The sequence below is a fragment of the Saprolegnia diclina genome (assembly GCF_000281045.1).
Source record: "Saprolegnia diclina VS20 unplaced genomic scaffold supercont1.1, whole genome shotgun sequence".
Taxonomy (NCBI): domain Eukaryota; phylum Oomycota; class Saprolegniomycetes; order Saprolegniales; family Saprolegniaceae; genus Saprolegnia; species Saprolegnia diclina.
In genome coordinates this window covers 434,071-458,528 of record NW_008246068.1, presented here as the reverse complement: position 1 = coordinate 458,528, position 24,458 = coordinate 434,071, and the positions used below count along the sequence as shown (strand labels likewise).

General features: G+C 59.4%; 12 protein-coding genes across 12 annotated transcripts in view; 5 read left to right on the top strand and 7 right to left on the bottom strand.

The window, feature by feature from the left end:
- Positions 1-758: 758 nt before the first annotated feature.
- Positions 759-1,199, bottom strand: SDRG_00144 (hypothetical protein). The gene has a single exon (XM_008605609.1). The coding sequence runs from the start codon at positions 1,067-1,069 to the stop codon at positions 821-823; it is 249 nt and encodes an 82-aa protein (XP_008603831.1). The 5' UTR covers positions 1,070-1,199; the 3' UTR covers positions 759-820.
- Positions 1,200-1,975: 776 nt separating this feature from the next.
- On the bottom strand, positions 1,976-4,991 carry SDRG_00143 (hypothetical protein). Its single transcript, XM_008605608.1, has 7 exons — positions 4,452-4,991; positions 4,176-4,399; positions 3,646-4,131; positions 3,391-3,600; positions 3,249-3,341; positions 3,099-3,204; positions 1,976-3,030 (listed from the first exon to the last, which is right to left on the bottom strand). Exons 1-7 carry the CDS (start codon positions 4,965-4,967, stop codon positions 2,032-2,034), a joined length of 2,634 nt encoding a protein of 877 aa, XP_008603830.1. The 5' UTR covers positions 4,968-4,991; the 3' UTR covers positions 1,976-2,031.
- Positions 4,992-5,200: 209 nt separating this feature from the next.
- On the top strand, positions 5,201-6,244 carry SDRG_00142 (hypothetical protein). Its single transcript, XM_008605607.1, has 5 exons — positions 5,201-5,255; positions 5,305-5,584; positions 5,636-5,838; positions 5,890-5,968; positions 6,012-6,244. The coding sequence occupies exons 1-5, from the start codon at positions 5,218-5,220 to the stop codon at positions 6,081-6,083; spliced, it is 672 nt and encodes a 223-aa protein (XP_008603829.1). The 5' UTR covers positions 5,201-5,217; the 3' UTR covers positions 6,084-6,244.
- Positions 6,245-6,724: 480 nt separating this feature from the next.
- Positions 6,725-7,066, top strand: SDRG_00141 (hypothetical protein; the record flags this gene model as incomplete). The annotated part of the gene is made up of 1 exon (XM_008605606.1): positions 6,725-7,066. One exon carries the CDS (start codon positions 6,725-6,727, stop codon positions 7,064-7,066), a length of 342 nt encoding a protein of 113 aa, XP_008603828.1.
- Positions 7,067-8,219: 1,153 nt separating this feature from the next.
- On the top strand, positions 8,220-8,795 carry SDRG_00140 (hypothetical protein; the record flags this gene model as incomplete). Its single annotated transcript, XM_008605605.1, has 1 exon — positions 8,220-8,795. One exon carries the CDS (start codon positions 8,220-8,222, stop codon positions 8,793-8,795), a length of 576 nt encoding a protein of 191 aa, XP_008603827.1.
- A 203-nt stretch (positions 8,796-8,998) lies between these two features.
- Positions 8,999-9,635, bottom strand: SDRG_00139 (hypothetical protein). Its single transcript, XM_008605604.1, has one exon. It carries the CDS (start codon positions 9,592-9,594, stop codon positions 9,040-9,042), a length of 555 nt encoding a protein of 184 aa, XP_008603826.1. The 5' UTR covers positions 9,595-9,635; the 3' UTR covers positions 8,999-9,039.
- A 345-nt stretch (positions 9,636-9,980) lies between these two features.
- SDRG_00138 (hit-like protein) lies at positions 9,981-10,732 on the bottom strand. Its single transcript, XM_008605603.1, has one exon. The coding sequence runs from the start codon at positions 10,699-10,701 to the stop codon at positions 10,231-10,233; it is 471 nt and encodes a 156-aa protein (XP_008603825.1). The 5' UTR covers positions 10,702-10,732; the 3' UTR covers positions 9,981-10,230.
- A 577-nt stretch (positions 10,733-11,309) lies between these two features.
- Positions 11,310-12,483, top strand: SDRG_00137 (hypothetical protein; the record flags this gene model as incomplete). The annotated part of the gene is made up of 2 exons (XM_008605602.1): positions 11,310-11,586; positions 11,639-12,483. 2 exons carry the CDS (start codon positions 11,310-11,312, stop codon positions 12,481-12,483), a joined length of 1,122 nt encoding a protein of 373 aa, XP_008603824.1.
- Positions 12,484-12,591: 108 nt separating this feature from the next.
- Positions 12,592-14,241, bottom strand: SDRG_00136 (hypothetical protein). The gene is made up of 4 exons (XM_008605601.1): positions 13,916-14,241; positions 13,404-13,866; positions 13,097-13,356; positions 12,592-13,050 (listed from the first exon to the last, which is right to left on the bottom strand). The coding sequence occupies exons 1-4, from the start codon at positions 14,232-14,234 to the stop codon at positions 12,626-12,628; spliced, it is 1,467 nt and encodes a 488-aa protein (XP_008603823.1). The 5' UTR covers positions 14,235-14,241; the 3' UTR covers positions 12,592-12,625.
- Positions 14,242-14,500: 259 nt separating this feature from the next.
- On the bottom strand, positions 14,501-16,412 carry SDRG_00135 (hypothetical protein; the record flags this gene model as incomplete). The annotated part of the gene is made up of 9 exons (XM_008605600.1): positions 14,501-14,762; positions 14,809-14,950; positions 15,006-15,070; positions 15,124-15,311; positions 15,362-15,440; positions 15,481-15,553; positions 15,600-15,736; positions 15,788-16,165; positions 16,240-16,412. 9 exons carry the CDS (start codon positions 16,410-16,412, stop codon positions 14,501-14,503), a joined length of 1,497 nt encoding a protein of 498 aa, XP_008603822.1.
- Positions 16,413-16,667: 255 nt separating this feature from the next.
- On the top strand, positions 16,668-17,475 carry SDRG_00134 (hypothetical protein; the record flags this gene model as incomplete). The annotated part of the gene is made up of 1 exon (XM_008605599.1): positions 16,668-17,475. A coding segment is annotated over one exon (688 nt), but the record flags the coding sequence as incomplete, so codon positions are not given.
- Positions 17,317-24,458, bottom strand: part of SDRG_00133 (hypothetical protein) — a 39,156-nt gene continuing 32,014 nt past the window's right edge. The window contains exons 7-12 of the mRNA XM_008605598.1: positions 22,830-24,452; positions 21,410-22,789; positions 21,187-21,360; positions 20,971-21,146; positions 18,627-20,917; positions 17,317-18,583 (exon numbers count right to left, since the gene is read on the bottom strand). Coding sequence (XP_008603820.1) covers positions 17,482-18,583; positions 18,627-20,917; positions 20,971-21,146; positions 21,187-21,360; positions 21,410-22,789; positions 22,830-24,452 — 6,746 coding nt within the window. The 3' untranslated portion in view covers positions 17,317-17,481. The remainder of the gene's footprint in view (positions 18,584-18,626; positions 20,918-20,970; positions 21,147-21,186; positions 21,361-21,409; positions 22,790-22,829; positions 24,453-24,458) is intronic.

Here is a 24,458-nt window from a genome sequence, read left to right as displayed (position 1 = left end):
GCTTCATGTCAAGTTAGCTGACCAATGAACGTCGTCATATGAATTTGATGGGCGCGCCGCTGGTGCACGCGCTGGCTGGAGTCGAACCCAGCGCGTCGCTTTCACATTTCTTGGCGACGCGTCCATAGAAGATGGTTAGCTCAGACCAACAATGGACTAATTCTGTACTCTTTGATCGAAATCTGGCCGCAGAGACGTGTGCGATCCGACGCCACGTGGTACGGCGCGCTTCTAGAATTTCGGAATTTCAGATTTTGCAACGTGTCGTCAACACCGACCTCGTTTCTTTGAACACTGTAGCTCGCGGCTTCGAACGGGACGCCTTCCCATGCTGCATCGACGGACAAATAAAATGTCCTCTTCTAGTAAGCTAGTAGAGGCGCGGCTCGCAAACCACCCGACTAGCTTCAGCGGAAATCGCGCACCGTTCATTCGTGTTCCTCGTTCCCATCTTTTCTCAAACACCATGCCGTCGTTAGATAAACAAGGCGCCGCTGGATGGAGCGGCAAGGTCCGAAGAGTACATCGTCGTCAGGTTGATGGAGATGACGTGTCAATCATCCAGGACCGGTCGCCACGTCTGCAGCACCCTCGACCCAGCGACAAAAACACGACCGGATACCGGAGGCTCTTGAACGGCAGACTCGGTGGTCACCGAGCACCCCGCCTCCTACGTACCAGTAGGAATAAGATCTGTTCGCGCCGGACACTACAGTATGCTGACGCCGACGATCTCCACGGCCAAGAGGCAAACACGCTGCAAAAGTACAGGAGAAGTAGGTAATAAAGTTAAAGTAGCTATAAGTTAGGCGTGGCCGGTTCACTCGAGCGGCGCGTCGTCGCTGGACGACTTTTCCGAGTCGGTGAGGAACGCGCAGTCGACCGTCTTGTGTGTCCTGCAGCCGCAGTTGCCACACCGGAGCTTGCGCTTGCCACAGGTCGGGCTCAGGTCGGAGCTGTCCTTGCGCTCGGTGGCAAAGCCGATGATCATGCCTTCGCCGTTGTACTCAAAGTTGCCGCGGTGGTAGACGCCGCCATGGACGCTCGTTTCGACATCAGAGTCACTCATGCTGGTGGTGGTGCTGGTGGTGGTGGTGTTCAGGGAGGTCGCTTGCGCGGAGGTTGCTTTGGCTCGATGAAGCGAAAGCGGAACTGGGACTCCATTTTAGCGCCAGAGAATCGGTTTGGTAATCGCGCCCAGCTGCTTAATTTAAATCCAACTGGCCACGCTGTCGCGGCCATTCTATTCCGAGATTATTTTTCGAATGCAATTCTGACTCGCAAAATGTATGCAGTTTGGTGAAAAGAAAAAAATGCGACATTAAAATCCAGCGCTCTTTTTTTAGCCAAGGCCCGTCAAATATTAGAAAAGAGAGGTACTCAGAGACTCTAGAAAGTATATACCAGCAGCCAACCTCTAGCATATTATACGCGACTGTCAGGATGTGGCCGCCACAAGAACATGATCGCCAGCTGGCGGTGTCGCACGCTTGGTCCGGCGTTGACCCGCGGTGCGAACTCGTGGGGCGAGATGGTCGCGAGGTGTTGGGCGTCTCGGTTGCAATGCTAGGATCGCACTGATATACTGGTCGACCGGTTTGGCGGCGCCCTGGCTTCAACTTCGCACGAAGACGCTGCTTGGCGCCATCGCAGCCTCTCGGACCTCTCGGACTGGCATCCATGGACACTCGGAACCTGCGGCACGAGCTACCTGTACTTTATGCACCGTACCTACTGGAAGCAGCTCAAGCTAGCAGCTAGAGCAGCTTCAGAGCTTCTAGAGCTCAGCTTTAGCCTTGTAGCGTACATAGCTAACGACCATACGACATTGCTGGTCGCTCGACGACAGTGATGTGATGATTCTGACGCGCGACGTACACTCGCGTTGGACAACACCACGCAGATCTGCGCATCTTTGGAGATCAAATTGCCCTTGGCGCGTCTCTGGCGTCAGCACTTGTCTCGGAAAAAGGCGACCATAGACAACCCGGCGGATGAATTTCTTAATTCCTCTGCGTCGTGTCGCGCGCGTCACGCGGTAATCGAGTCGTCTTCGTCGTCGTCGTTGGCGTTGGTGCGGTCCATGCTGTCGAGCACGGCGCGGACATTTGTGTCCAACTGCTCGAGGAGCTTGTTGTAGCACTCGATGCGCTTGGTTCGCTGCAGCGCAATCATCGCGGCCCCCACGACAGGCTTTGGCGGGCGCAGCGCCGCGAGCTGCTGCCGCACAAACGTTAAAAGCTCCATCGAGTCGTTCAAGTAGCTCTTCAAGCTCGCCAAGACCGCGACGTTCTCGGGCACGTCGGCGGCGCAAGCGGCTTCAAACGCCGTAAACAGGTGCGCAAACCCCGCGTGGCGCTCGCCCTGCTTGGTTAGGAGGTCGGGAATGCTCGTGCAGCCGTGCAGATGCTTCATGCGCCCCAGCCGCGACACGCAAAGCGGTGGCGGCGCATCATCGCCAATGTCGTTGAGACCCACGGCCGTGTAGTAGCCGCAGAGCACTACCGCGTCGTTGGCGAGTATGCCCAGGCGCTTCAGATGCCGCTCAAATCGGTTGCTCGGACCCGGATGACGCGAGCCCAGAGCAGCGTCAAGCACTGCAGGGTCGACGTCGAAGACGGACGAGACGACGCTGGCGCGCCGCCGGGCGACGCGGCGCACTGGCGACAACGACTCGGCGGGTGCGGGCAAGTCGAGCAGCATATTCTTATGTTGCGTGAGACCCTCGACCTCGGCGACTTGGACGACGACACCGCGAAACGAATGGACTTTGAAGCTTCGCGCCGCGTTGCCCGTGACAATGTGGCGGAGGAGCGCCCAGCCTTTTGCGCGTTGTTGATAGGACGGGAGCAGCGCGCGCCGTGCACGCAGCGTCAGCGACCGGTGTTCGTCGGTTTGTACCGCCAAGTCGGTGCGGTACTTGAGGTGCGCGTGGTCGTCGCGGCGCTTGGTGTAGTTGAGTTTCTTGAAGTCGTCAATCTGCGTCAGGTAGCTCAGCGTCGAGGTGCGCGCCTCGCTGTGCTCTTGTCTCTACGATAACGTTATAGCATCCGGGTGTGTACGACCTTGAAGTGCAATGTGATGACGTGGCAGTCTACCTGGATCTCAATCGAGTGGATAATGGCTTCGCGGTTGCGCACAAACTGCACAAAGCGCACCATGTCGGCGGGCCCAGACGCGCGATACATGAAGCGCAGCCAGTACCTACGACGATCTATCCCAGACAATCGACAATTGTATCTGTCTACCGCTTGAAACGATGGTACTCGACAAACTGTCCGCCGAGGCGGGACGGCGGCACGGTGAGCGCAAAGCCCGCCATATAGACGCGCTCGGCGTTCCTGCGCATGACAAACTTAGCGTCAACATCTCATTTCTCGTAGGCCGTACGACTGGTAGTAAAAGTACTCGAAACTCGCTTCAAAGTCGTCAATGTGCATAAAGCCGTACACCGAGTCCTTTGGGAGCACCGTGGACGGAAAAAAGAGGTGGCGCCACATGAAGAAGAGCCACTTGAGCGAGTAGACGTAGCGGCGCGCCATGTGCCCGCGGTACAAGCGCTGGATGTACACGATGTGGTGTGTGAGTGCGCGCTGCTGCCTAGCTCCCATTGATCATGGAAATACGTCATTCGATAGCGAGTACTTGAGGCAGAGGGCGCGCGTCGGAAGGCCGCCGCCTTCGATCGTTGTTGTCTTGGCGTACTCGATCGAGAGCTGGAGGCTCCTCGCGACATTGCACTTTTCTGCCTCCTTGATCTTTTTCCACGACTTGGCGGCGGCGCGCTTGGAGGCGGACACAATCATCGTCACAGCGTGCTTGTCACTGCCTTCAATGTGCGCGGGGTCCCGCGGCGTATGGAGACGGGCGGCGATGACGCGGTGTCCGAGCATCGCACGTGTTTTGGCAACGTCCTTCTTGACGTCGGCGCGGCGCGACTCGAGGCGCTGCTTGGCCTCTTTGAGCTGCCGCGCCGCGTGGCGCTGGCGTTTCCCGCACTGTGTCATTTGTGCGAGAAAGTCCCGGCGCGCCGACGTATACATGTCGAGAAGGTGGTCAAAGTTTTCTAGCATGTGGTTTGAGAGCGATAGCTCCAAGGAGGAGCGCATCGGCGGCGTGAGTTTGCTAAGTCTACTCTCGTCATGAGATTCGTCGAGTCCATCAAATTGTCAAACCGTTTTTGAAGCCCGTGGTGAAGCGGGTGGTCGGTCTCGTCGTTTGCAAATGTGCCTGTCGTGTCTTCGTGAAAGCGCGTGGCGCCGTACGTCATTGCATGTAGCGCGCGGAACTCGGGCGTCATCAAGTACGAGCGAAAGACCTGGACCGAGTTGAGCTTGGCTTTTGGACGCCCGCGCTTGAAACGCATGTAGGCGTCTTCAAACTTGGCTGTCCACGCTACCTGCGAATCATTTGCCCTTTTGGCTAAACTAATGGCAATGACGATGATGTACCGACGGAACCGTCATGATCATATCGTGCTGCACAGCTTTCGCCACGTCATCGTCGATCGCGATTGGCAGCGCCACGTCGCTCTTGGCGCGTTGAATGCTCGGGTGGAGTGCGGTGCCACTTGCGCCGAGACCTTGCGCATTCTGCTTGTGGAGCAAGGCGAGGATCTCATTTTCATTGCTACGTTTGACCACGGTAGCGCGGCCAGGCACGAGCTCGAGGTCGTCGTCGTCGCCCGCGTCCGAGTCGGCGTACTCGCCGTGTGTCATAAAGAGGTGCGCAACGCGCCGGCGCAGTGCGTCGTTGGACCGACACAAGTCGACGAGCTTCATGTCGAGGCCCAGAAAGGCCGACGACGCAGTCCGAGGCTTCTTCTGTTTCTTTGGCACGTCGACCTCGCGCAGGAGGATGCACGAAGCGGACGATCGAAGCGGTCGCCGCTGGGTCTCGTGAAGGTGGTCGCCTTGCGTGCCCGTCATCGCAGTCATGCGACGCGACAGCGGTGGCGGCGATGGCATCGTGGCGCCAAAGATGCAATCTCGGTATTTTGGGAATCGCTGATATTTCGTGGTATCCGGAGAAAATCGGGCAAGTGTTATAACAGGAGTGCCGCTAGACCATGTGGTCATGACTAGAAACACACAATTGTACAGCAGATACCTGCATCATCTTGACGTATTCATATGGAACGTTGCGTGCACATAGCCAATGCGGCCGACTCCGTAAAGCCTTGTTGCCTAACAAAGAGGCCATTTCTGAAAACGAGCGATGGCCAAGTTCCTCGGCAACACGCTGATCCGCGTCGGGTACTATGACGGCGACGCCAACACAAAGTATATGACGTGGCATCTCTAGCAAGAAGGTCGTGGGCATTGGCAAGAACTACGAGGCCCACGCCCGCGAAATGGGCGCGACGCATGCGCCCAAGGAGCCCGTCATCTTCCTCAAGCCGACGACGTGCTATGCCCGCGCTGGCGAGTCGATCGAGCTCCCGGCGCACATTGGGTCGGTGCACCACGAAGTCGAACTCGGTGTCGTGATTGGCAAGGGTGGCAAGGACATTCGTGAGGAGGACTGGGAGAAGCACGTCGCAGGGTACGTCGTGGCGATCGACATGACAGCGCGCGACCTGCAGGTACCAAGCGTGCACTCGTATCTCTCTTTGATCTATCGTGTGACTGCGTAGAGCAAGGCCAAGGCGGGCGGTTTGCCGTGGACGCCGGCCAAATGCTTCGACACCTTCTTGCCGATCAGCGACTTTGTCCCGACGTCCTCGATTCCGTCGCCGCACGACGTGGAGATCTGGCTCAAGGTCGATGGCGTCGAGCGCCAGCGCGTCAACACGGGCGAAATGGTGCACAAGATCCCGTTCCTCCTGTCCCACATCAGGTGGGCTTTGTGAGTGTTGGTGTGGGCCCACACATCGCTGCCTCCTACTAGCCGCATCATGACGCTGGAGGAAGGCGATATGATCATCACGGGCACACCGGAAGGCGTCGGTCCCGTCGAGCCGGGCAACGTACGCGCTCTTGATCGACATGCCATGAAGCTGCGTTGCGTAGGTGGTGACGGCCGGCATCGAAGGCATCGTGGAGATGACGTTCCCCGTGGCCACGCGCGAGTACGCGCCGTAGAGCCCATCCCGCATACGACCACCGTCCGTCTACTACTAGTACGTAGGAGTAGCTCACATCCCAAGTTTGCCTCTCATATCAAAATTTCAATGTGGCAACCAGCAACCGGTGGAATATCCGAGTTCCGGGAGCCGTCGCTGCATGTTCCCGCAATAGTGTATCCAGCGCAAATAGTGTAGATGCTACGTGATGGGCGCGACCTGGGACGCTACTCACAGCGTCGTGCTGTCGGTCCGTGGCTGCTACTCTTTACTGCGAGCGCGCTTGGTGACAGCCGCGCGCGTCGCGCGTGCTCGGCCGCGTGCTGTTTCTTCGATCAGCTTTTGTCGCAGCGAATTCCCAACACGATCTTTGACGGACCAGTGTCGCGCCGCTGCCGTTGACGCTGCCGTTGACGCAGAGGCCTCTGCAAGCGAAGGTGCATGCGAACCTTGAGGACTCGGCGCACGGCGCGGCGACAGGCCGAACAAGTGCCCGGGGTTGGTAGTTACACTATTTGCGTGGCCGGCTGTTGGCCCTCACGGGTCGAGCGTGGGAGAGGGGATGTGGACATGCAAATCCTCTGAAAAAAGAAAAAATACGGAAATATCGGAGTGGTCATTTTCCAACTTTCGAGCATGCTCGACAGCTAAGACCGTGCAATGGCTGTCTCCACGGATCCTCTTCGCGCCTCGTTCAGCCGCCGCCTCTCGCGCTGCCCGCACTGCGCCGCATCCTACATGTCCTACGACGACCGCGTCTACTGCACGAGCGACTGCAAGGCGACGGCCAAGATACTGCGCAGCCTCCCACCCAACGACGATGACGACGCTTCCGAGACCGATTCGGACGTGGACGGCGACGTCTACGTTATCTGCGTGCCCAAGTTTGATCCGCGCGCGATCAACGAGCGCAAGCGCCGCGCCCATGCGCGCCGCGTCTCGAGCCCGCGCGATATACCTCAGCGCACCATGTTTTACAGCGGCGACGTCATTTCGTATTGACTCGCACGCCCCCACGACAAGCACCACGCGTGCAGTGCCGCGCGCACTACATGTACTTTGCATCGCGCCGTTAACAACCTCTTGGTAATCGAGCGTCTTGCATTTCTTCCTCGTGGCTGTCTTCTCGCTGCTCGGTTTTCTCTGGCTCTGGCGTTGGCCACCGATTTTAGAAACCCATATGGTCGAGCGCTCGCACCTGCTCGCTACACGTCAGCGCCAACTTGCACCTTGTATGGCGCACCCATTTCATAGGCAATCCCAAGCACAATGCGAGGACCACCGGTCAACGCTTTGCGTCGACGAGGCCTCTCGTGCACGGTAGTACCTTGGCAGTGTGAGCTGGGCCGGCGAGATGAGTGGGTGCACGAGCACCGTGGATGTAACAGGCTTGTCGCGAGCAATAGATCAAGCGCAGCTTGCTCCGTCACCACTCATGGTGGGTTCCCCGCATTTGGGTTCACACTGTGTAAAGCACTGCACTGCACGTGGTCTTGTGCCCGTTGAAAGCGGCCCAACGCTGTCGCGCTCGGTAACGTCGGCCCCAATGTCGCGACGTAGAGATCAGCATATAGGGCGTTCTCTGTTGTGCTGCAGACTCAGCATATCTTGTGCCAAGGTAGCAGCTTGGTCGCTCGACATCTTGGTCTCAGTTGAAGGCAAGATACTCGGTCGGCAAAATCCAGCACTGGCCATTTGCGTGATTCAAGCTCAAAGACGAGCACAGCGCTCTTCAATAGTCTCTGTGGGCTTGTCATAATCCCATGCACGCGTTGCCAAAGCCACGGCGATCACGTGGGTGGGTGTTTCTAGCCGTATTTTGAAATAGTATGCGTTTAATATAGTGTATATTGAACTTTCTCTGCGTGTCTGCACACAAGGATGGACTGTCCTCGTTGAGAATGCGCCACAGCGTCTACACGCTCGGTGCATGCTCGACTGTAGATATCACCGCGCGCAAAGGTAGGGTGGTGTGTGTGGGGGGCAACGGTTGTGGCGATGGCAGCAATGCAAGATTCGCTAACACTAGTTCAAGATACAAAAGAAACGCGTGTGATTGGTGCATATTACTGACTTGGACATCGATGATTGGTTGCCTTTTTCGACATCATCGGCGTTCGTTTTTGTGGTTTTCGTCCAGTCCAGTATTCTGCCCATGTTTGTGACGCGACTCGTGCCCCGCGTGGCCCGCGCCGGCGCCGTCCATGCCCGGCCGCTGCATGCTTGGAAGACGTCTGCACCCATGGCCTTGGCGCGCCCAATGCACTTTGCGAACCCAATTCTCCGCTTTTGCAGCAGTGGCAGCGCCATCAAGCCCAGCGCCGTCGCCAAGCCGACCAGCTTTGGCCGCTTCAAGGACCTCTGGAAGCAGTATGGCCTTGTGGCCGTGGGCACGTACTTGACGATCTATGGCATTGTTCTCGGCTCCATGTACGCGGCGATCGAAACGGGCGTCCTCTCGACGAAGAAGGAAGTTCCGCGCAAGGAGGGCGACGCGGCCTCGCCCGACGACGAGTCGTCGCTCAACATTCTCACGGCGACGAACCGCATGATGGATTGGACCAACGCCATTGGCCTTGGTCAGTACCTCGACATCCCCGAGGTCAACTCGAAGACGAGTGCGTTCTTGATCGCTTGGGTCGCGACCAAGTTTACCGAGCCGCTGCGCTTCGCTGTCACGCTCATGGTCACGCCCCGCGTGGCTCGTATTATCCGCCGCTACCGCGCTTGAGGCGCTTTCTGTTTTGATATTTTGTAGCCAAGCAACTCGACAATAGAAGACACGTCTCGTCGTGCGTTGCCTCGCGATCCTCCGCGTCTGCCCGCGTCCTTGGACTCTTCTGCGCCGCGCCCATCGCCCATATCCTCGTACTAGAGCTCCTTTATCCTGTCCCGTGTCCATCGCTGTTAGTGCTGCCGAGCAGAGTGTCGACGTTGGGAAATGATGGAAAAAGCGTCTATGGAATACAACCGAGTTACACGTGGTGACCGAGCAAGCTGTTCCGGCTCGGCGACTGGTTGGCCTTCTCAATCTCCTTCTGGACGCGCGTGTACTCAATGTGCTGCTTCTGCGCAATGCGCTGCCCGAGCACGAGCATGAGCACGCCGACGCACGCGTCGAGCGTCAAGACGACGAGCGCAAGCGCCAAGCGGCCTTGAAGCTGCGCGCACGACGTGCCCGAGAGGTTCTTGTCCAGGTGGAGCTCTGCGCAGTAGAAGCGGAACTCGGCGCCCGCGTCAAACGGCAGCAGAAAGTTGTAGATGCTCATGCCAACGACCGTGACGAAGAGCAGCTGCAGCGTGTAAAAGATGTAGGCAATATAGCCCGCATGGAGAAACTGGCACGCGCGCCGGTGGCGGCAGGTCGACGAGAAGCTGAGGAGGAGCCCGGCGCCCGACGCGAGCGCAAAGACGCCAAAGACGATGACCGCGTTCTCGGCCGACGTGAGTGCGAGCGCGGGGAGGAGGCAGAGGCCCTCGACGAGCCACGCGAGCACGAGCGAGCACTCGTCGCGGAGCACGAGCACCATGCTTCGTTGTGCAAAAGGCAATGTGGCGTGCGACACGCGCGCTGAACCAAAAAACGACGGACCGTTTGTTTGCGGACCAATCGACGTCGCCATCTTGCCGGTATCGACGACGTTGGCGGATGAGTTACATGGCGCCACCGCTGCAGAAGCTAATGGCACCGTAGGCCAGTGTAGCAGTACTACATTGCAGGCGTAGCAACCCCGCGCTGGTATGCCAACTGTTGCCGCACGCGCGTCGAACTCCTTGCTGCGTGATGTGGAGCGACCACGCCAACTACTCGAGCACACCAAGGGCCGAGTACTCAGCCAAGCTCTTAGCCAGCCCACGAGCACTCGTTTCTTTCGGCGGCTCACGCCAAGAGGCTGCGCTGTAGCAGAGCGCTCGATGGGCGCGATGACTACCTATATATGTTGGGTTGGTGCTGGAGCCCTTTCACTTGAGCTAGCCTGGCGATGGCAGTATGAACTGCACGGATCAAGCAAGACGAGTATCGATGTGACTGTGCGATACGTTGATACTACTGGCACCAGATTAACCCTGTTTGAGGTGGTGTGTACAAGGGCCTACAAGGCGGAGAGAGCCATGCTACATGGCCGAATCGAGCTGTGTGCGTGCACCACGTAGTACGAAATGGCTTACCCCGGGGGCCAGCCGAGCGGGCGGCCGCCAATAATGTGCAGGTGCAAGTGGTACACGGACTGGCACCCGTTCTTGCCGTCGTTGATGACGATGCGGTAGCCGTCTTCGAGGTTCTCATTGCGCGCGACGACCGACGCCGTGTAGAGCAGCTCGCCGAGGATTTCCTTGTGGCTCTCTTCGGCGCGAATGAGGCGCGTGAGGCCGGCGCGGACCTTGGGGATGACCAGGACGTGCGTCGGCGCTTGCGGGCTAATGTCGCGGAAGGCGAGGACCTTGTCGTTCTCAAAGATGATGTTGGCCGGGATCTCCTTGTTGATGATCTTGTCGAAGATCGTCAGCTCGTTCGGCTTGGGCTCGGCGGCCGCGCGGGCCTTGTCTGCTTCGGACGACATGCTACGCGACGCGATCTGCAATGGCTTGCGACTTGCCGACTGCGCGACAACTCTCCAAGTGCGCCCGACAAGCATGGCCGCAAAGTGGCCACGACAGAGCCTTTCGACTCTCTAAAGTACGAGTGTCTTGTTGAAGTGCGATTGGGAAATATGTAGTTTCATATATTTCTTAAAGTGCGATTGCCAATGATCCACTCATGTTGCTTGGTCTCGTTAAAGTACGCTTATAATGTATCTCTCAGAGATCACTTCTGGCAAGAGAGCACCTTGCTCTTCGTTCATTGCCTTTATCCTTAATACTTATATGTGCAGCAGCATGCAAAGGTCCTTCGAGCTCCTGCCTTCTCGATACCGTGGCACGTGCCAAGCAACTGGCTCCCAGGTGAGCATCCTAAAGATATGGCTTGCACATTTTGGCCAATTGGATGGCCGTATGTTTAAATGGTGCGTTCTTATTGGCTCGTACCAGCAATTATTTGATCTTCAACCTGATGAGGTCACAGAGAAGGAATGTGGGGTGACGACGCGACCGTTTTTATTGGCTAAAAACGTACGCTTATTCGGGCATCTAGCCAATGGCGCCGACTGTCAGCTGCATTTTAGCCAACCCCGCGGCTCGAATTGAAAAAGATCCCACGCTGGCCTGGGGATCTTCACGCAGGTCAGTTGAAGATTTGAGCAGAATGAAGACAGTCGCGTTCCTTGCCTCGGCGCTGGTGGCGGCCGCCTGGACGAGCGTCCGTGGCAGCTCGCATGACCTCCATGAGATGGCCGCTGTCAAGGACATGACGGCCTTCGTGCAGTACATGGCTGAGTATGAGAAGCCGTACCGCGTCCACGGCGACGACCACCCGCTCCTCGCCAAGCGCTTCAAGGCCTTCCGCACCAACCTCCGCCGCATCGAGGAGCACAACGAGCGCTACGACGCGGGCGAAGTGACGTTCACGCTCGGCTTGAACGGTATGGCGCGTGCTGCGGCGATGGACCATGGCCTCATGCAGGGGTGTTGTAGAGCTGGCCGATTTGACGGACGAGGAGTACAAGAGCCGCCTGGGCTACAAGCGCACGGGCAAGCGTGGCCTCGCCAAGTTTACGCACACGGCGGATGAATTCGCGCCCGAGGCTTGGGACTGGCGCGAGCACAACGTTGTTACGCCTGTCAAGAACCAGGGTATGTGCGGGTCGTGCTGGGCTTTCTCGGCCGTCGCGTCCATGGAGAGCGTTTACGCGCTTACCACGGGAAAGCTCGAGTCGTTCTCGGAGCAAGAGCTCGTCGACTGCTGCGACGGCGGTACCGCTACGTGCAACCGTGGTGGCGAGATGAGCCACGGCTTCACTGAGATCATCGAGAACCATGGCGGCAAGATCGACCCCGAGTCGGTGTACCCGTACACGATGGAGTCCAAGGGCGTGTGCCACGCCAAGGACGACCAAGCGATCGGCCACTTTACGGCGTACGCCAACGTTACGTCGGGTGACGAGGACGCGCTCAAGACGGCGGCCTCGAGCTCGGGTGTCATCTCGGTGGCCATTGACGCGTCGAGCTTCATGTTCCAGCTGTACCGCCACGGCGTCTTCTCGTGGCCGCTCTGCAAGAACAAGGACGACGAGCTCGACCACGGCGTGGCCGTCGCCGGCTACGGCAACTACAAGGGCAAGGACTTTTGGCTCGTCAAGAACTCGTGGGGCGAGGGCTGGGGCATGCAAGGCTACATCCTCATGTCGCGCAACAAGAACAACCAGTGCGGTATCGCGACGGACGCGTCGTACCCGATCATGCCCAAGGAGAAGCCCTCCCAGATCAAGGACGCGACGCCGTCTCGCACCATCGAAGACAGCTTGCTAGCGCTCCAGTAACGCGTCCCTTCCTCTATGTCTCGTGCATGCTCGTGTCTCGACGAGGACTAAGGCAACCCATGCGATCCATCCTTGCGTGCATCTCTCGGCGCAAGCCAAACCACAAGTTGCACGGGCGTAGTAAATACGGCAGTGGATGCATTCATCGCCAAAAGTGATGGAGCGTCAGTGGCGGGCGCGGGGCGGGCGGTGCCACAACAGGCGACGGCGCTGGCGTCGTCTCGGTCTCGTCCGAGGCCGTGTCGTCGGCGACTACTGGCGGCAACTCGATCGCTGATGGGGCTTCGTACGCGGTGGAGAAGCCGACCGCGCATCCGCGCCCACACGGCGTCGCGTCGGGCCGGCGCGTCGGCGGCGGCATCGTCCAGATCCGCACCGTGCCATCGTCTGAGCACGATGCGAGCTTGGTCGTGTCCGTCTTGCACCAAGCGACGCTGCTCACTTCGCCTTCGTGGCCGTGGAGCACGCGCGCGGGCAGCCCGGGCTTGGCTATGTCCCAGAGGTACACGCGCTGGTCCACGGACCCGCTCACAATGTACTGCGACGTCGGGCTAAACGTCGACTTGACTAGAGATAGAGGCTAAGACTCCTCCTAGAGAAAACTTGGTGGTACCGTAAAACGAGCTGTTGCGGTGGCCATGGTACTTGGCGACCGGCGCGTCCGCATGCGAGAGGAGGTCGTAGAGGAGAATTTCATTGCTCGCAGCGCTCACGAGCAGCTTTGTCCGCGTGTGGTCGAGCGACAGCGACGAGATGCCGTAGCGCCGCCCACTGGGCGCATGGCAGGCGAGCGACCGAACATGGTGGGGTATCTTGGGCGGCGTCGACGCAGACGGCGGGAAGAGGTGGCGGATGTCCCAAAACTTGACTTGGCTACAGCGCAGGATGAAGAGGTAGTTTGTGATGGGGTATGTAGGTACCCGTCGACAGCGCCGGCCGAGATCATCTGGTGCCCGTCGCCCGTAAACTCGATGCATGTGACGCTGCGCTGCGTGTTGGCGACCGAGACGCGGCGCTTCTTGCGCTTGTCGGTCGACGGCACCTCGTAGTCGTGGCAGCGCGCACAGCCCGTGAAAGGGCGGACCGTCCGCCGCACGACCGGGCCTGGAACGAGCGGTGGCGGCGGCGGGAGGCGAATGTCCCATAGAAAGACGTTGCCGTCGCGCGAGCCAGAGGCAAAGACGCTCGGGTGCAGTGGGTGCTGGCGGATGCACTTGACGCTCATCGTGTGGCCGGCCAGGTGGTAGACGTGCGCGCCAGTTTCGACGTCCCAGATGCCAATCTGCTGGTCCCCGGACGCGGTCGCGATGTACGCATCGCGGTTGCACCAGATCATGTCAAAGATCGCATTTTCGTGCGCAGCGATGCGGGCGAGGGGCGGCGCTACATGAGTAATTGCTGAGCGCCCTCAGGAACGCGAGCATGTCGGTACCATGTTCGTGCGCTTGGTGGTGCGTCGAGAGCGCCTTCCGGTCGTGCGTTGCGTAGAAGCTCAAGCAGCCTTCTTCGTCCGCCACGGCGAGGAGCGTGCCATCCATCTTTTCTTGGCTGAACGCAATGTGGAACGGTGGCACGGGCTGCAGGTCGTCGTCCTGCTGGCAGAAAAAGACATTGTCGCGGGGGCACTGCAGCGCCGCCAGCATGAGCTGCGTCACGTCGCCCTCGAGCTGGCGCCGGCCCGGCGCCCCAGTTACCTCGCGGCTACAGAGCGTTGAGGCCAGCGCTCGCCGGTCCACGCCCCGTCGCCTCATCCGCCAGTTTCCGAAATGCACCTCGACCATCATTCTAGCTCCAAACTGCACTAATTTGCAATGTTTAATTCGGATGCCATTTGACTTGGTGTTTGTATGCATAGCGCGCTCCAGCAAAGGTTTTTAATAAATGGGTATTTCCACCAATCAGCGCGATTGGCGGGGTTTCTACCTGCGGGACCGCCGCGGCCTCGGAGCCATGGACCTCGCTGCCTTGAGACGGTCGAGCGACGGAATTATACGACCATGAGAATCAAATTACGGGATTACGACGGTTTGTTCAGGCGCGACGTCCGGGGCAGCCAGATTTTGACGGTAAAATCCGCCGACGCCGACGCCAAAATTGGCTCGCTCGGGTGAAAGTCCACCGAGTAGACGCGGTCCGTGTGGCCTTCGAGGCGCTGGAGGAGGCTCGTGGATCCGTTGAGGCCATAGCCGCGGCGGCACGTGACGTCGTGAAGGTAGATCGTGTTGTCGGCGCTGCCAGTCGCGAGCAGCATGACTTCGTCGGGCTTCTCCTGCAGTTCGCTACGCACATTCATTGTACCCGAGGCCCGCGACGGCACGACGGTACCGGTCTTGGTAGCCGAGGTCTTCGTTGTCGCCGTCCGTGAGCTTGCGCTTGGGGAACCGGTTGGACGGCAGCGAGAGCTTGTACGTGTTGCCTTCGCCGCGGAAGAACGAGCTCTTGATCGGCCAGTTCTTATTCTTATGGCCTAGATCAGGACAGAACGTATACGGTGTGGGGCCATCCACGCATCAGCATCGCACCCGCAACAAAGTAGCTGAGCTGCATCGGGTCCACGCCCTGCGTATTGCTAATGAGCTTGGAGCCGCTAGAAGTTCACCAGAATCTGAGACGAGCCAAATGTGGACATTTAGGGTGTACCGATCATAGACACGCAAGAGGTTGTCGTAGCTGTTGACAGCGAGGTACCGCCCGTCTTCGTCGCCTCCGCGGCCATCGCCAGCCGGCGACGCGTGCACGTGCGAGATGGCATGATGCCCGTCGTCGTTGAGCTGCGAGAGGTCGTCGATGACCTTGCCCGCACGCACGTCCCACGTCTTGACCCAGCCCTGCACGAGTTTTGCATGATGATTTTGCACTTGAGAGCGAGCCGACCTACCTTGCTATCGCCTGTGATGAGTTGCTGGCCGTCGGACGTCACGTAAAGCGAGTTGACCATCGCATCATGGGCCCACGAGCTACAAGCATGTGATGCCGGGGCTGCATGCAGCAACGTACGAGGCAAGACCGGCGCGGACATCGAGCACGTGGACGCTCTTCTGGCTCGTACCAATGAAATACATGTCGTTGTCTACGGCAATGGTGACGACGGCACATCACGGAATGGGTGGAGGTACCAGCAGGGTTGAAGGCGACCGTTTGGACAAGGCCGTTGACGCCGACACTGTTGACGAGCTGGCCCTTGTCCGTGTCCCAGAGGTTCACCGTGTGGTCGTACGACGCCGAGAGCAGCGAGCGGCTGTCGTTGGACCAGCTAATAGATTGGCGCCCATCAGCACCAAGAGGAGCATGCTCGATGACGCACCTGATGTCGATGATGAGTTGGTTGTGCTGCGTGAGGGACGCCAGCTGCTGCTGGTTGAACTTGGTCGTGATGTCCCAGAGCAGTACGCGGCAATCCAGTGAGCCCGACGCGAGGAGGCGGCCACAAGGCGAAAACTTGGTCGTATACACAGCGCCTAGACGCGTCGTCGTCACGCCTCGTCTGCATCGTTGTGGCGTACCGCCATGACCACGCAGCTCGGACTTCTGGTAGAGCACGCGGTTCTGGTGCGCGGTCGGATCGTCGTCGTCGCCGCCCTGCGCCATGCTCTCGAGGTACGACGGGGCGTTCTCCTGGCTCGCATCCTTGGCCAAGAGGTCGTTCATGCGAAAGACGGCCGGTCCGCCGTCGCCAGTGGCACTCGCTGAACCGATGGCGCCAGCGCCCGTTGTCGCCAGCGCGCTTCTCGGCGCGATGCCATCCAGCCTAGCCACACGTCAGCTTCTGGCGTGTCTTGCCGCATCTCGCCGCACTTGAGGCTGAGCTCATAGACCGAGCGCTTCAGGTCATGGTTCTCGCGCTCGAGCTTCTCGACCGAGCCCTTGAGCTGCTTGTTCTCCTTGAGGAGCGACTCGTACTGGACGCGGAGGTGGCTCTCGGACGCCATCGTCTTGTCTTGTCTTCGCCGGTCGCCGACGTGACACACCCCTGCGATCTAGCGCGGCATTTTATTGTATTTTAATTGTCCCTTCTGGCCCGTTGCATAGCAAAATGTAGTCTAAAGCGATCGGAGATGCTATAAAACGACGGCGGATTTCAACACATTTTAAAACATTGCGTTCCACTGGGTTCCAGCTCAGCGCGTCGCTGATTGGTCCGATTTCCAGCATTCAATCGAACGTGGATTTCTTATTTTGCTGCGCATGAAACGACGGGGACCGCCCGACGGCGCCGGGAAGGTCACGCGCGCCTACAGCACCTTCATTGTCGTCGCCGAGCCGAGCGTCCATAGCCACATATGGGCGTCGCGCCTGCTCACGACCGCGAGCGAGATCCTCGTCGCGATCGCCGAGTTTCTCGACGCGAGCGAGCTCTTGTCGCTCTCGAGCAGCTGCCGGTATCTCTATCACCTCATGGACGCGTCGCTGTGGGATCGCGTGCTCCGCTCGCAGCTCAAGGTGTCGCCGACGCGCATCAAGCCCAGCACGAACCGGCGGCTGCTTGTCGCGACGTGCGTGCGCAAGAACACGTGCTACCAATGTCAGCGGTACATGCCGCGTGGCTGCAAGACACTGCGGCGATGCCCACCGCAGTACAACGACTGGAAGCTGTGCCAGCGCTGCTTGCGCTTGCCGCAATTCGCTGCCGACGGCCACTGCCGGCGACGCTTGGACCTCTCGTGCTTGACGCCAGAGCGGCTCTTGACGCCGCAGCCGTGCCAAGCCATCTCGCCCGAATACTGCTGCTGCCTCGATTACAAAAAACAGATACATGGCCTCCTCGCGCTCCTCAACCGAAGCGACGCGACGAGCCCGACGTCTGGTAGTCAGTCGAATGCCAGTCTTTTCTCGTCCGACTCGGACGACTTTGATGGCCACACGTTTAGTTAATCGAAATGTAATACTCGCAACCGCAACCAAGCTCGCATCCGTCGTCTCGTGTTCGCGTTGGAGCATACTGTATTAAGTTGATACCAAGTCGATAGCTCGATACAACATATGTAAATCGAATCAGGTTTAGGCCTTCTTGCGCTTCTTGGCCGCGAGGGCATTCGCCGCGTCCTCTTGCTCCTTGACGGCGACTTTGCGCGTGGCCTTTTCGAGCCAGCTCGTCGCCTTGTTCTGCCACGTTTTCTCTTGCATCCGCAGCGACGTCATCATCTCCTTTCGGATCGCGAGCAGTCGGTGGGCGTGGAGGGCGCTGCGGTTAAGAATGCCTTGTTCGCTGAGCGCGATCTTGCGGTCGAACGCATCTTGCTTCTGCTTGGCCTTCTCGGCCGCCGCGCTCTCAATGTCGTCGCGGGCTTTGTACCGGTCGTCGTCCATCTTGGCGAGGTACGCGCGGTGTTCGTTGAGGAGCATCGGCGGCACTTTGCCATTGTTGTCGATTTTGGCTTGCTTTTGGAGCTCGAGAAACTCGACTTCCTTGGCGCGCTTGGCCTCGGCAAGCTCGACTTCTTTTGCGGCGCTGCTCGTCTTTGCACTCACGAGCTCCTTCTCGAGCATCAAGTTGAACGTGTCGATCTCCTTGGCCATCGCCGCGCGCTTCTCCGTCACGTACGCATCGAGCTCTTGCGTGGCCGTGCGGCTCTTGGTTTGCGCGTCGCCTTCGAGCGCGAGCTGGTCTTCGAGGAGCTGCTTGCCATTGGCCTCGAGCGACGCGCCTTCGAGACGTAGCTCTTTCGAGTAAAACCAATCGTCGACTTCGTGCATCTTGTGCGCTGTCGCCTCGATTTGCGACCGGAGACTCGACGCTTTGGCGCGAAATGCGGCAAACTGCTTGTCCCGCGCTTGCCACGTCCATTTCAAGAGGAGCGCGCGCGACGCTTCCGTGAGCGAGACCTTCCAGTGCACGCTCGGGTCTTCGTCGTCCGAGTCGACGCGCTTCTTCTTGGTCTTGCGGGCCTTTGCCGCGCGCATCTTCTCTGCATACGCTTCCATTTCCGCCCGCGCCGAGTCTCTTGGGAAGACACCGCCGAGCCGCTTCCGCGCTGCTTGGAGCCACTTGGACATGACGCGTCCTTCGCTCGACGTGCGCGAGACGACCATGGGCTCAAAGACCACGTCAATACCTTCGTCGTCGTCGTCCGAGCTCAAGTCTTCGGCGCGCGTTTGGCGCCTACAAGTGCAAACTCAGAAAGGCCAGATGCCAACTTACGTACGGAGGCACTGCAACGATGCGCGCAAGCCGCTTTTGCTCGAGCACCGAGACGCAGACGTTGCAGAGCGTGATAAAGACGGCGTGCTGCCGAAAGTACGCCTTCCAAAGATCCGAGTCGGCTTCGCGCTCGCCGTACTTGGCTTCGAACCCGCGGATGAGCCGGTCGAGGCCAGCGCGGTCTTGCTCCTTTCCATCCGGCGTTGCAATGTCGACGGTCATGGTGTAGCCGCCAGCGACCGACTTGAGACACAGCGCGCACGCGTCTTGCTTGTGCTGCAGCAAAATGCCGGCAATGAGCTTCCCAAACGCCATGCGCTTGCGGGCTTTTGCGAGCCAGTAGAGCGCAAGGTCTTTCGAGGCGCCGTCGACTGGAATGTTGGACCAGTTTTGGCGCATCTTGAAGAGGTCGTCTTCGTCGTCGGACGAGATGTTGGGGTCGTCGCCCGCCAAGCGCCGGCCCTCGCCAATGTTGAGCAGCTCGTTGTAGATGTCGCGAATGTACTCAATATTGGGCTTGCCGTCGTGGAGCGGCCCGGGCATCTGCAGCGTCCGAGGCGTGAAGAGCTCGACCATGTGCTGCAGAATCCACGGCCGGTTGCGCTCCATAAAGCGGTGTCGGAACCGCTCCGAGTTGAGCGCCGCCATCTCCATGCGCTCCATCTCCAAGTCTTCTTGGCGACCGGCGCCGACGGCCAATTTCGCAGCAATTTCGTCGTCAATCGAGCCGCGGAGGCCCTTTGGGACCCAGATCTTGGCCTTGCGACCAATGTAGAGGCAGACGCGCGTGACGGCCGTGCAAAATGCAAAGATCAAGACGAGGATCACAGGCATCATGACGTCGCCGAGCGGGTTGTAGCTTTGCCGGAGGAAGATCGAGAGGCCAAACATGAGGTAGACAAGGCCGGACGCGTAAATGACAATGAGAAAGTAGTACTGCGACGAGAAGCAGAGGATGTCGACGTCCTGCAAGCCTTCTTCGAGCGACTTGTCGCGAAATTTCGCGTTGAGAATCCAGCGCTCTTTTCGGATGCTGAACCGGTGGCGTTGGTACGTGGCGTACTCGTACGCCTTCCATCCATGCACGAGCTCTTGTGTGTTCCAGAGCACGACATCGAGGACGCTCACGAACGGAATCGTCACGACCGCGAAGAGGATGTAGTACATCAGATCGTTCTCGAGGATCTCGTACAAGGTTGCGATTTGCGCCTCGACGTTGAAGAGGTAGATGAGCCCCATGACGAGCGGTGCAAGGTACATGGACGCGGCGCCGAGCGACGTGTCGATGAACGCGGTGCAAATGACTTCGACACCGGCGCCAGCTTCGTCGATTTCTTGGCACAGCGCACGCCACTCGGCCTCCTCCTTGGCTTTTTGCTCGCGTGTGCGCCGGCGCTTCTTGCGAAACGTGCGGTGGAACTGCAGCTTCCACTTGGGCATGAGCCGGTTGATGTCCTCAATCCACGGGTTGACAAAGAGCCGCTCCATGATCATATAGCACTGCATCGCGAAAAGACCCATGAGGCACGCGTAGAAGTCGGGCGCCGCCAGCGTGATGATCAGTTCCGTGATCCCGATGAGGATCGCGTGGGGTAAGCAGAGAAGCGTGTCCCCGAGTGCACCACCGATGTACGCGTCGTAGACGTGCTCGAGCAGCTTGTAGAGCGTCCAGTACCGGAATGAATGGTCCGTAAACGACGTCGAATACGAGAATTCGATGATGGCCACTTGGGTGAGCACGGTCACGCACGACGCAAAGATCATGTTGGCCCGCTTCCACGCGCGCGGGTTCCAGTACGTGCTCGTCTCCTTGGCGTCTTCGGACGCATGGAGCTTGTCATCCTCGGTCTCTTTCGGGATCGGGAGCTCAAACGGGTCGGTGGGCTCTTGCAGCGACGACTGGTTCATCAAGTTGTCTTCGCTCTGCTGGTCCATGTCGTCGGGGATCATGTACTTCATGCCAAGGAGGAGCAGATACATGCCAAAGCCCAGTAGCGAGACACCGACACGACCGGCTTTGAACGCCTTGACGTGCGCAGCGTCCAAGGCCGCAATGTACAGCCAGTCGCCCGAGACGCCTTCGAACGAGTAGGCGCTCGGGTTGAGCGTCGGTGCTTTCGACTTGAGAACGTTCCACCAGCCATAGATCGCAATCGTCACGCACATGATGGGCACGACAGCGAGGAGCGTCCCGAACGCCGGCTGGGGTGCTGTGGCTTTGAGAAATTCCCGAAGGCGGAACGGTGGCGGGTGGCGCATCTTGGTAAAGATGCGGTTGATCAAATAGACGATATACTAGGATCACGAACAGGGTGAGCATTTTTGGAGACGCGACGACGACGACGTACGCCTTGCGCGACCATGCCGACCCCGATCGCGCCAAAGAGCATGAGGTAGACGCGGATCGAGAACCGGAACTGGTTCATGAGGTCGTACCACCCAAGCGCTTGAAAGCTCACTTGGAGCGAGTAGGCTTTCGAGAGCAAGCCGCCCGTGACGACGTTGGTCACACACGGGTAAATGCCTAGATTCGTGTGAAGTGGGATCTCCCCATTGGGTCGTACCGTTGACGGCGGCGTCGGCCACGTCCTGGGGGGCTTTGGACACGACGCACTGGTCGGTCAGGTCAATCTGGGCGTTGACGAGGATCTTTTGCCCTTCGGTGATTTGGTAATAGTTGATGCTGAGCGCCACAGTCTTCGCCATCACCATCGAGTACCCTTGCGTCGTGGGGCCCACTACACGTCTCTTTTGTGAAAATGTATATGCACGAATGAACGCACGTACAGGCAACACCGACGAGGTCGGACGACCCGAGAAGGTTTGTGATGACGTCGGTCTCGCCCCAGTAGATGGGGTTTGTGCTCGACGCATTGCCCACAAAGTCGGACGCGGCGATTGGGTACCGTGTCAGCCAAAAGAGCGTAGTGCCAGGGTCCGCTTCGTACCACCGCGGCTGGTCCGTGCCGCCCTCGAGGTCTTCTTCGTAGACGCACTGGAGCTCGATACCGGTCGTCGGCAAGGCGCATGTATCGGCGAGCGGCACCGTCTTCTTGCGCCACAGCAGCTCGTCAACGGGCCGTGTGACGTTGTAGTCGACCTCGACGCAGTCTGGATGCGTCTCGAGAAGCTTGGCCAACGACATGTGCGAGTCGTAGCCGGCGCAGGCGCTAAAGTACGGCAAGTACGGCAGCGCAATCGCGTCCAACCCACCGGGCTGCGTGTCAAGCCACCAGCGCGACGAGTACGCAACGTCGTTGAGCGGGTCGGGGACGATCTGGTTGCCAAAAAGGTCGGTCGGCAGCACTTGGGTCGACGCATTCGGGACGGTGCCGAGCAGCGCCTGCTCGCCACTGATGCGCGTAAACCCAACCGACGACGGCAGCGTCGGGTCGCCGACAAACACATCCGCGACCCGGTCAATGAAGAGCGACGTCTCGAGCTGCGTCTGGAAGCCAAGCGACCCGGGAATGCGCACGCGGGACATGGGCAAGTTGAGCGGCAGCGCGAGCGACGTGAAATCCGACGATTGTAACACCGGCAAGAATGCATTGGACGTCGGCGTCGTCGGCGTGTAGTAAGCACGCGACGGAGTAAAGACGCTGAGCTGGACATTCGCCGTTGCAAACGCGCTTGCAAAGCTGCGGTAGTACAGACCGTGGAAGAGCTCGGCGACGATCGTCACGTCGACTTGGGCGACCGCCGAGATCGTAAACTGAACCATGCCGTGCTTGTCGTCGGGAAACCCGAGCACGGGCGTGTTGGTGCGGAAGAAGACGGGCAGTTCTTCGTGCTCGCACGCGCAGCAGCCAGGTGTCGTCCGCAGCGTCCCGTCCGCATTCACCTTGCTCCGCATCTCGCAAAAGAAGGGAATCGCGTCGCAGACATCGGTTGACGCCGACGCCAAACACTGCGTGTAGAGCGCCATGCCCGTCGTGTTGGCACCGCCGGGGTACGTGCACGCTGGCGGGATCGCGTACAAGTTGCAGCTGTAGTTGGGCGGACACGGCTTGCAGTTCTTATACACCGAGAAGCGGTAGTGGTCGTTGTACGTCATGTTTGGGTCCATGCCCGTAGCGTTGATGGTCACGATGGCCACTTCGTATGGCTCAAGTTGCAGCGTGCTGATCGGGTCACCAGTGCCCGAGAGCACCGTGTAGTCCGTCCCTACGGTCCTCATGAAGAGATGTAATGACGCGACAAGTACCGTTGAGCTGGCGCGGGTGGCCCGGCGGAATCAAGTCGATTCGCTGCAGAATAACGCCCGTCTTGACGCAGTCGAATATGTCGTCCGACGCCAACGGCGACGTTGTTCCATTTGGACACTTGAGGAGGCGCTGGCACTCGCAGTAGTCGGGACGAAGGACGTTCCCGCTGCCGTCGACATTGAACACCGTCGGCGTCGACGCGCCCAACGCTGCAATCCGCTGCACCGCCATGTACGTATCGTAGAGGATGTCGCTCACTGGTGCTCGCATCGACAGCTGCGTCTTGGCGGCGTACTCGGCTGTTGCATCGGCGGCCAGCGCCGCGTACGACGAATACACGGCAGTCGGGGCAAATGGAAAGGTGACGCCCCACGCCGACGTCGCGCCAAGCACAAGCTGCAGTGAGCGCAGGGCGCACGTGGGCGGGGTGCAGCTAAAGACCTTGTAAAGGTCCAGCGTCAGCACGACTTGGTGCGTGCAGTTGCACTCGCCCCGCGTGATCGCATTGACCACATGGCGCCACTTGTGGTCGCGCGCGCACGCGAGGTCGTTCTCGATGGCCGTGTTGTACACGACGCTATTGACCAAGTGGTATGTCTCTTGGAGCTCGGGGTCGATGGCAAGGAGGCAGCGCAGGTCGTGGGCCGAGAAGCCACGGACGTCGCCTTCGTCGAGGTACTCGATACTCTCGGTGCTCGTGTAGGGATTTGCCGACGCCGACGAGAGGCCCCGGCGCAAGGCGTCGTTGGCGACCAGGCCGTGCCACGGGTCGACAGTCCCCGTGGGGCAAAAATAGTTGGGCGGGCACGGGTCCTGCTTCATGAGGCCCTCGCCTGTGCCCTCCAGACAAAAATACGACCGTGGACAGAGCTTGCTGTACTGGCCTTGCGGCGACTCGAGGTACGTGTCGGGCGTCGACCCAAACGCACAGACGTACCCCGGTGCACACGGCGTGCTCAACGACGAGCCATCGGTCGTCGCTTCGTCGCAGATGAAGCCCTCGGGGCAAATGAGTGCCTGCGCGATTTTGGTCGAGTAGCAAATCAAGTCGGCTTCGCACGTGCCGGGGAACCACGCGTCCTTGAAGAAGAAGCCGCGGGTGCAGTTCCGCTGCAAGTCAAAGACCGTCGAGTACGTGAGATCCATGTAGAGCGACCCGCGGTCAAAGTAACTCGGGCCCGGCGCCTGCGTCGCGTCGCCATACCCTTGGCTCGGAATGCCATTGGTGATGTCGTAGAGTGGACCAAAGTACTCGGTGAACCGACGGTACACGGGGCTTCCATACGGCTGTGGGTTGTAATAGCACTGCCCCGAGATATGAGGTAGAAAGTGCGGTCCGACGCCGTTGCCGTCAATCCATGGCTCAAGGAGCACGCCAAAGAAGTAGGCGCGCCCCTTCCCGAGACACTGCTCCATGGACTCGTCCGCGTTCGTTGGTACATACGGCAGCGGAAGGTCGCTGTTGCTGCACGGATTTGTCATACCGTCCGTCGCGCACACTGTGCCGGGCGGGCAGAGCATGCACTCGGTCACGTCGCGGAGACCCCAGTTCTTGGACCACGTGCCCTGGGGACACGGGATACAAGCGATACCGTCAATCTCCAGCGTACTGCGGTACGAGCCTACGG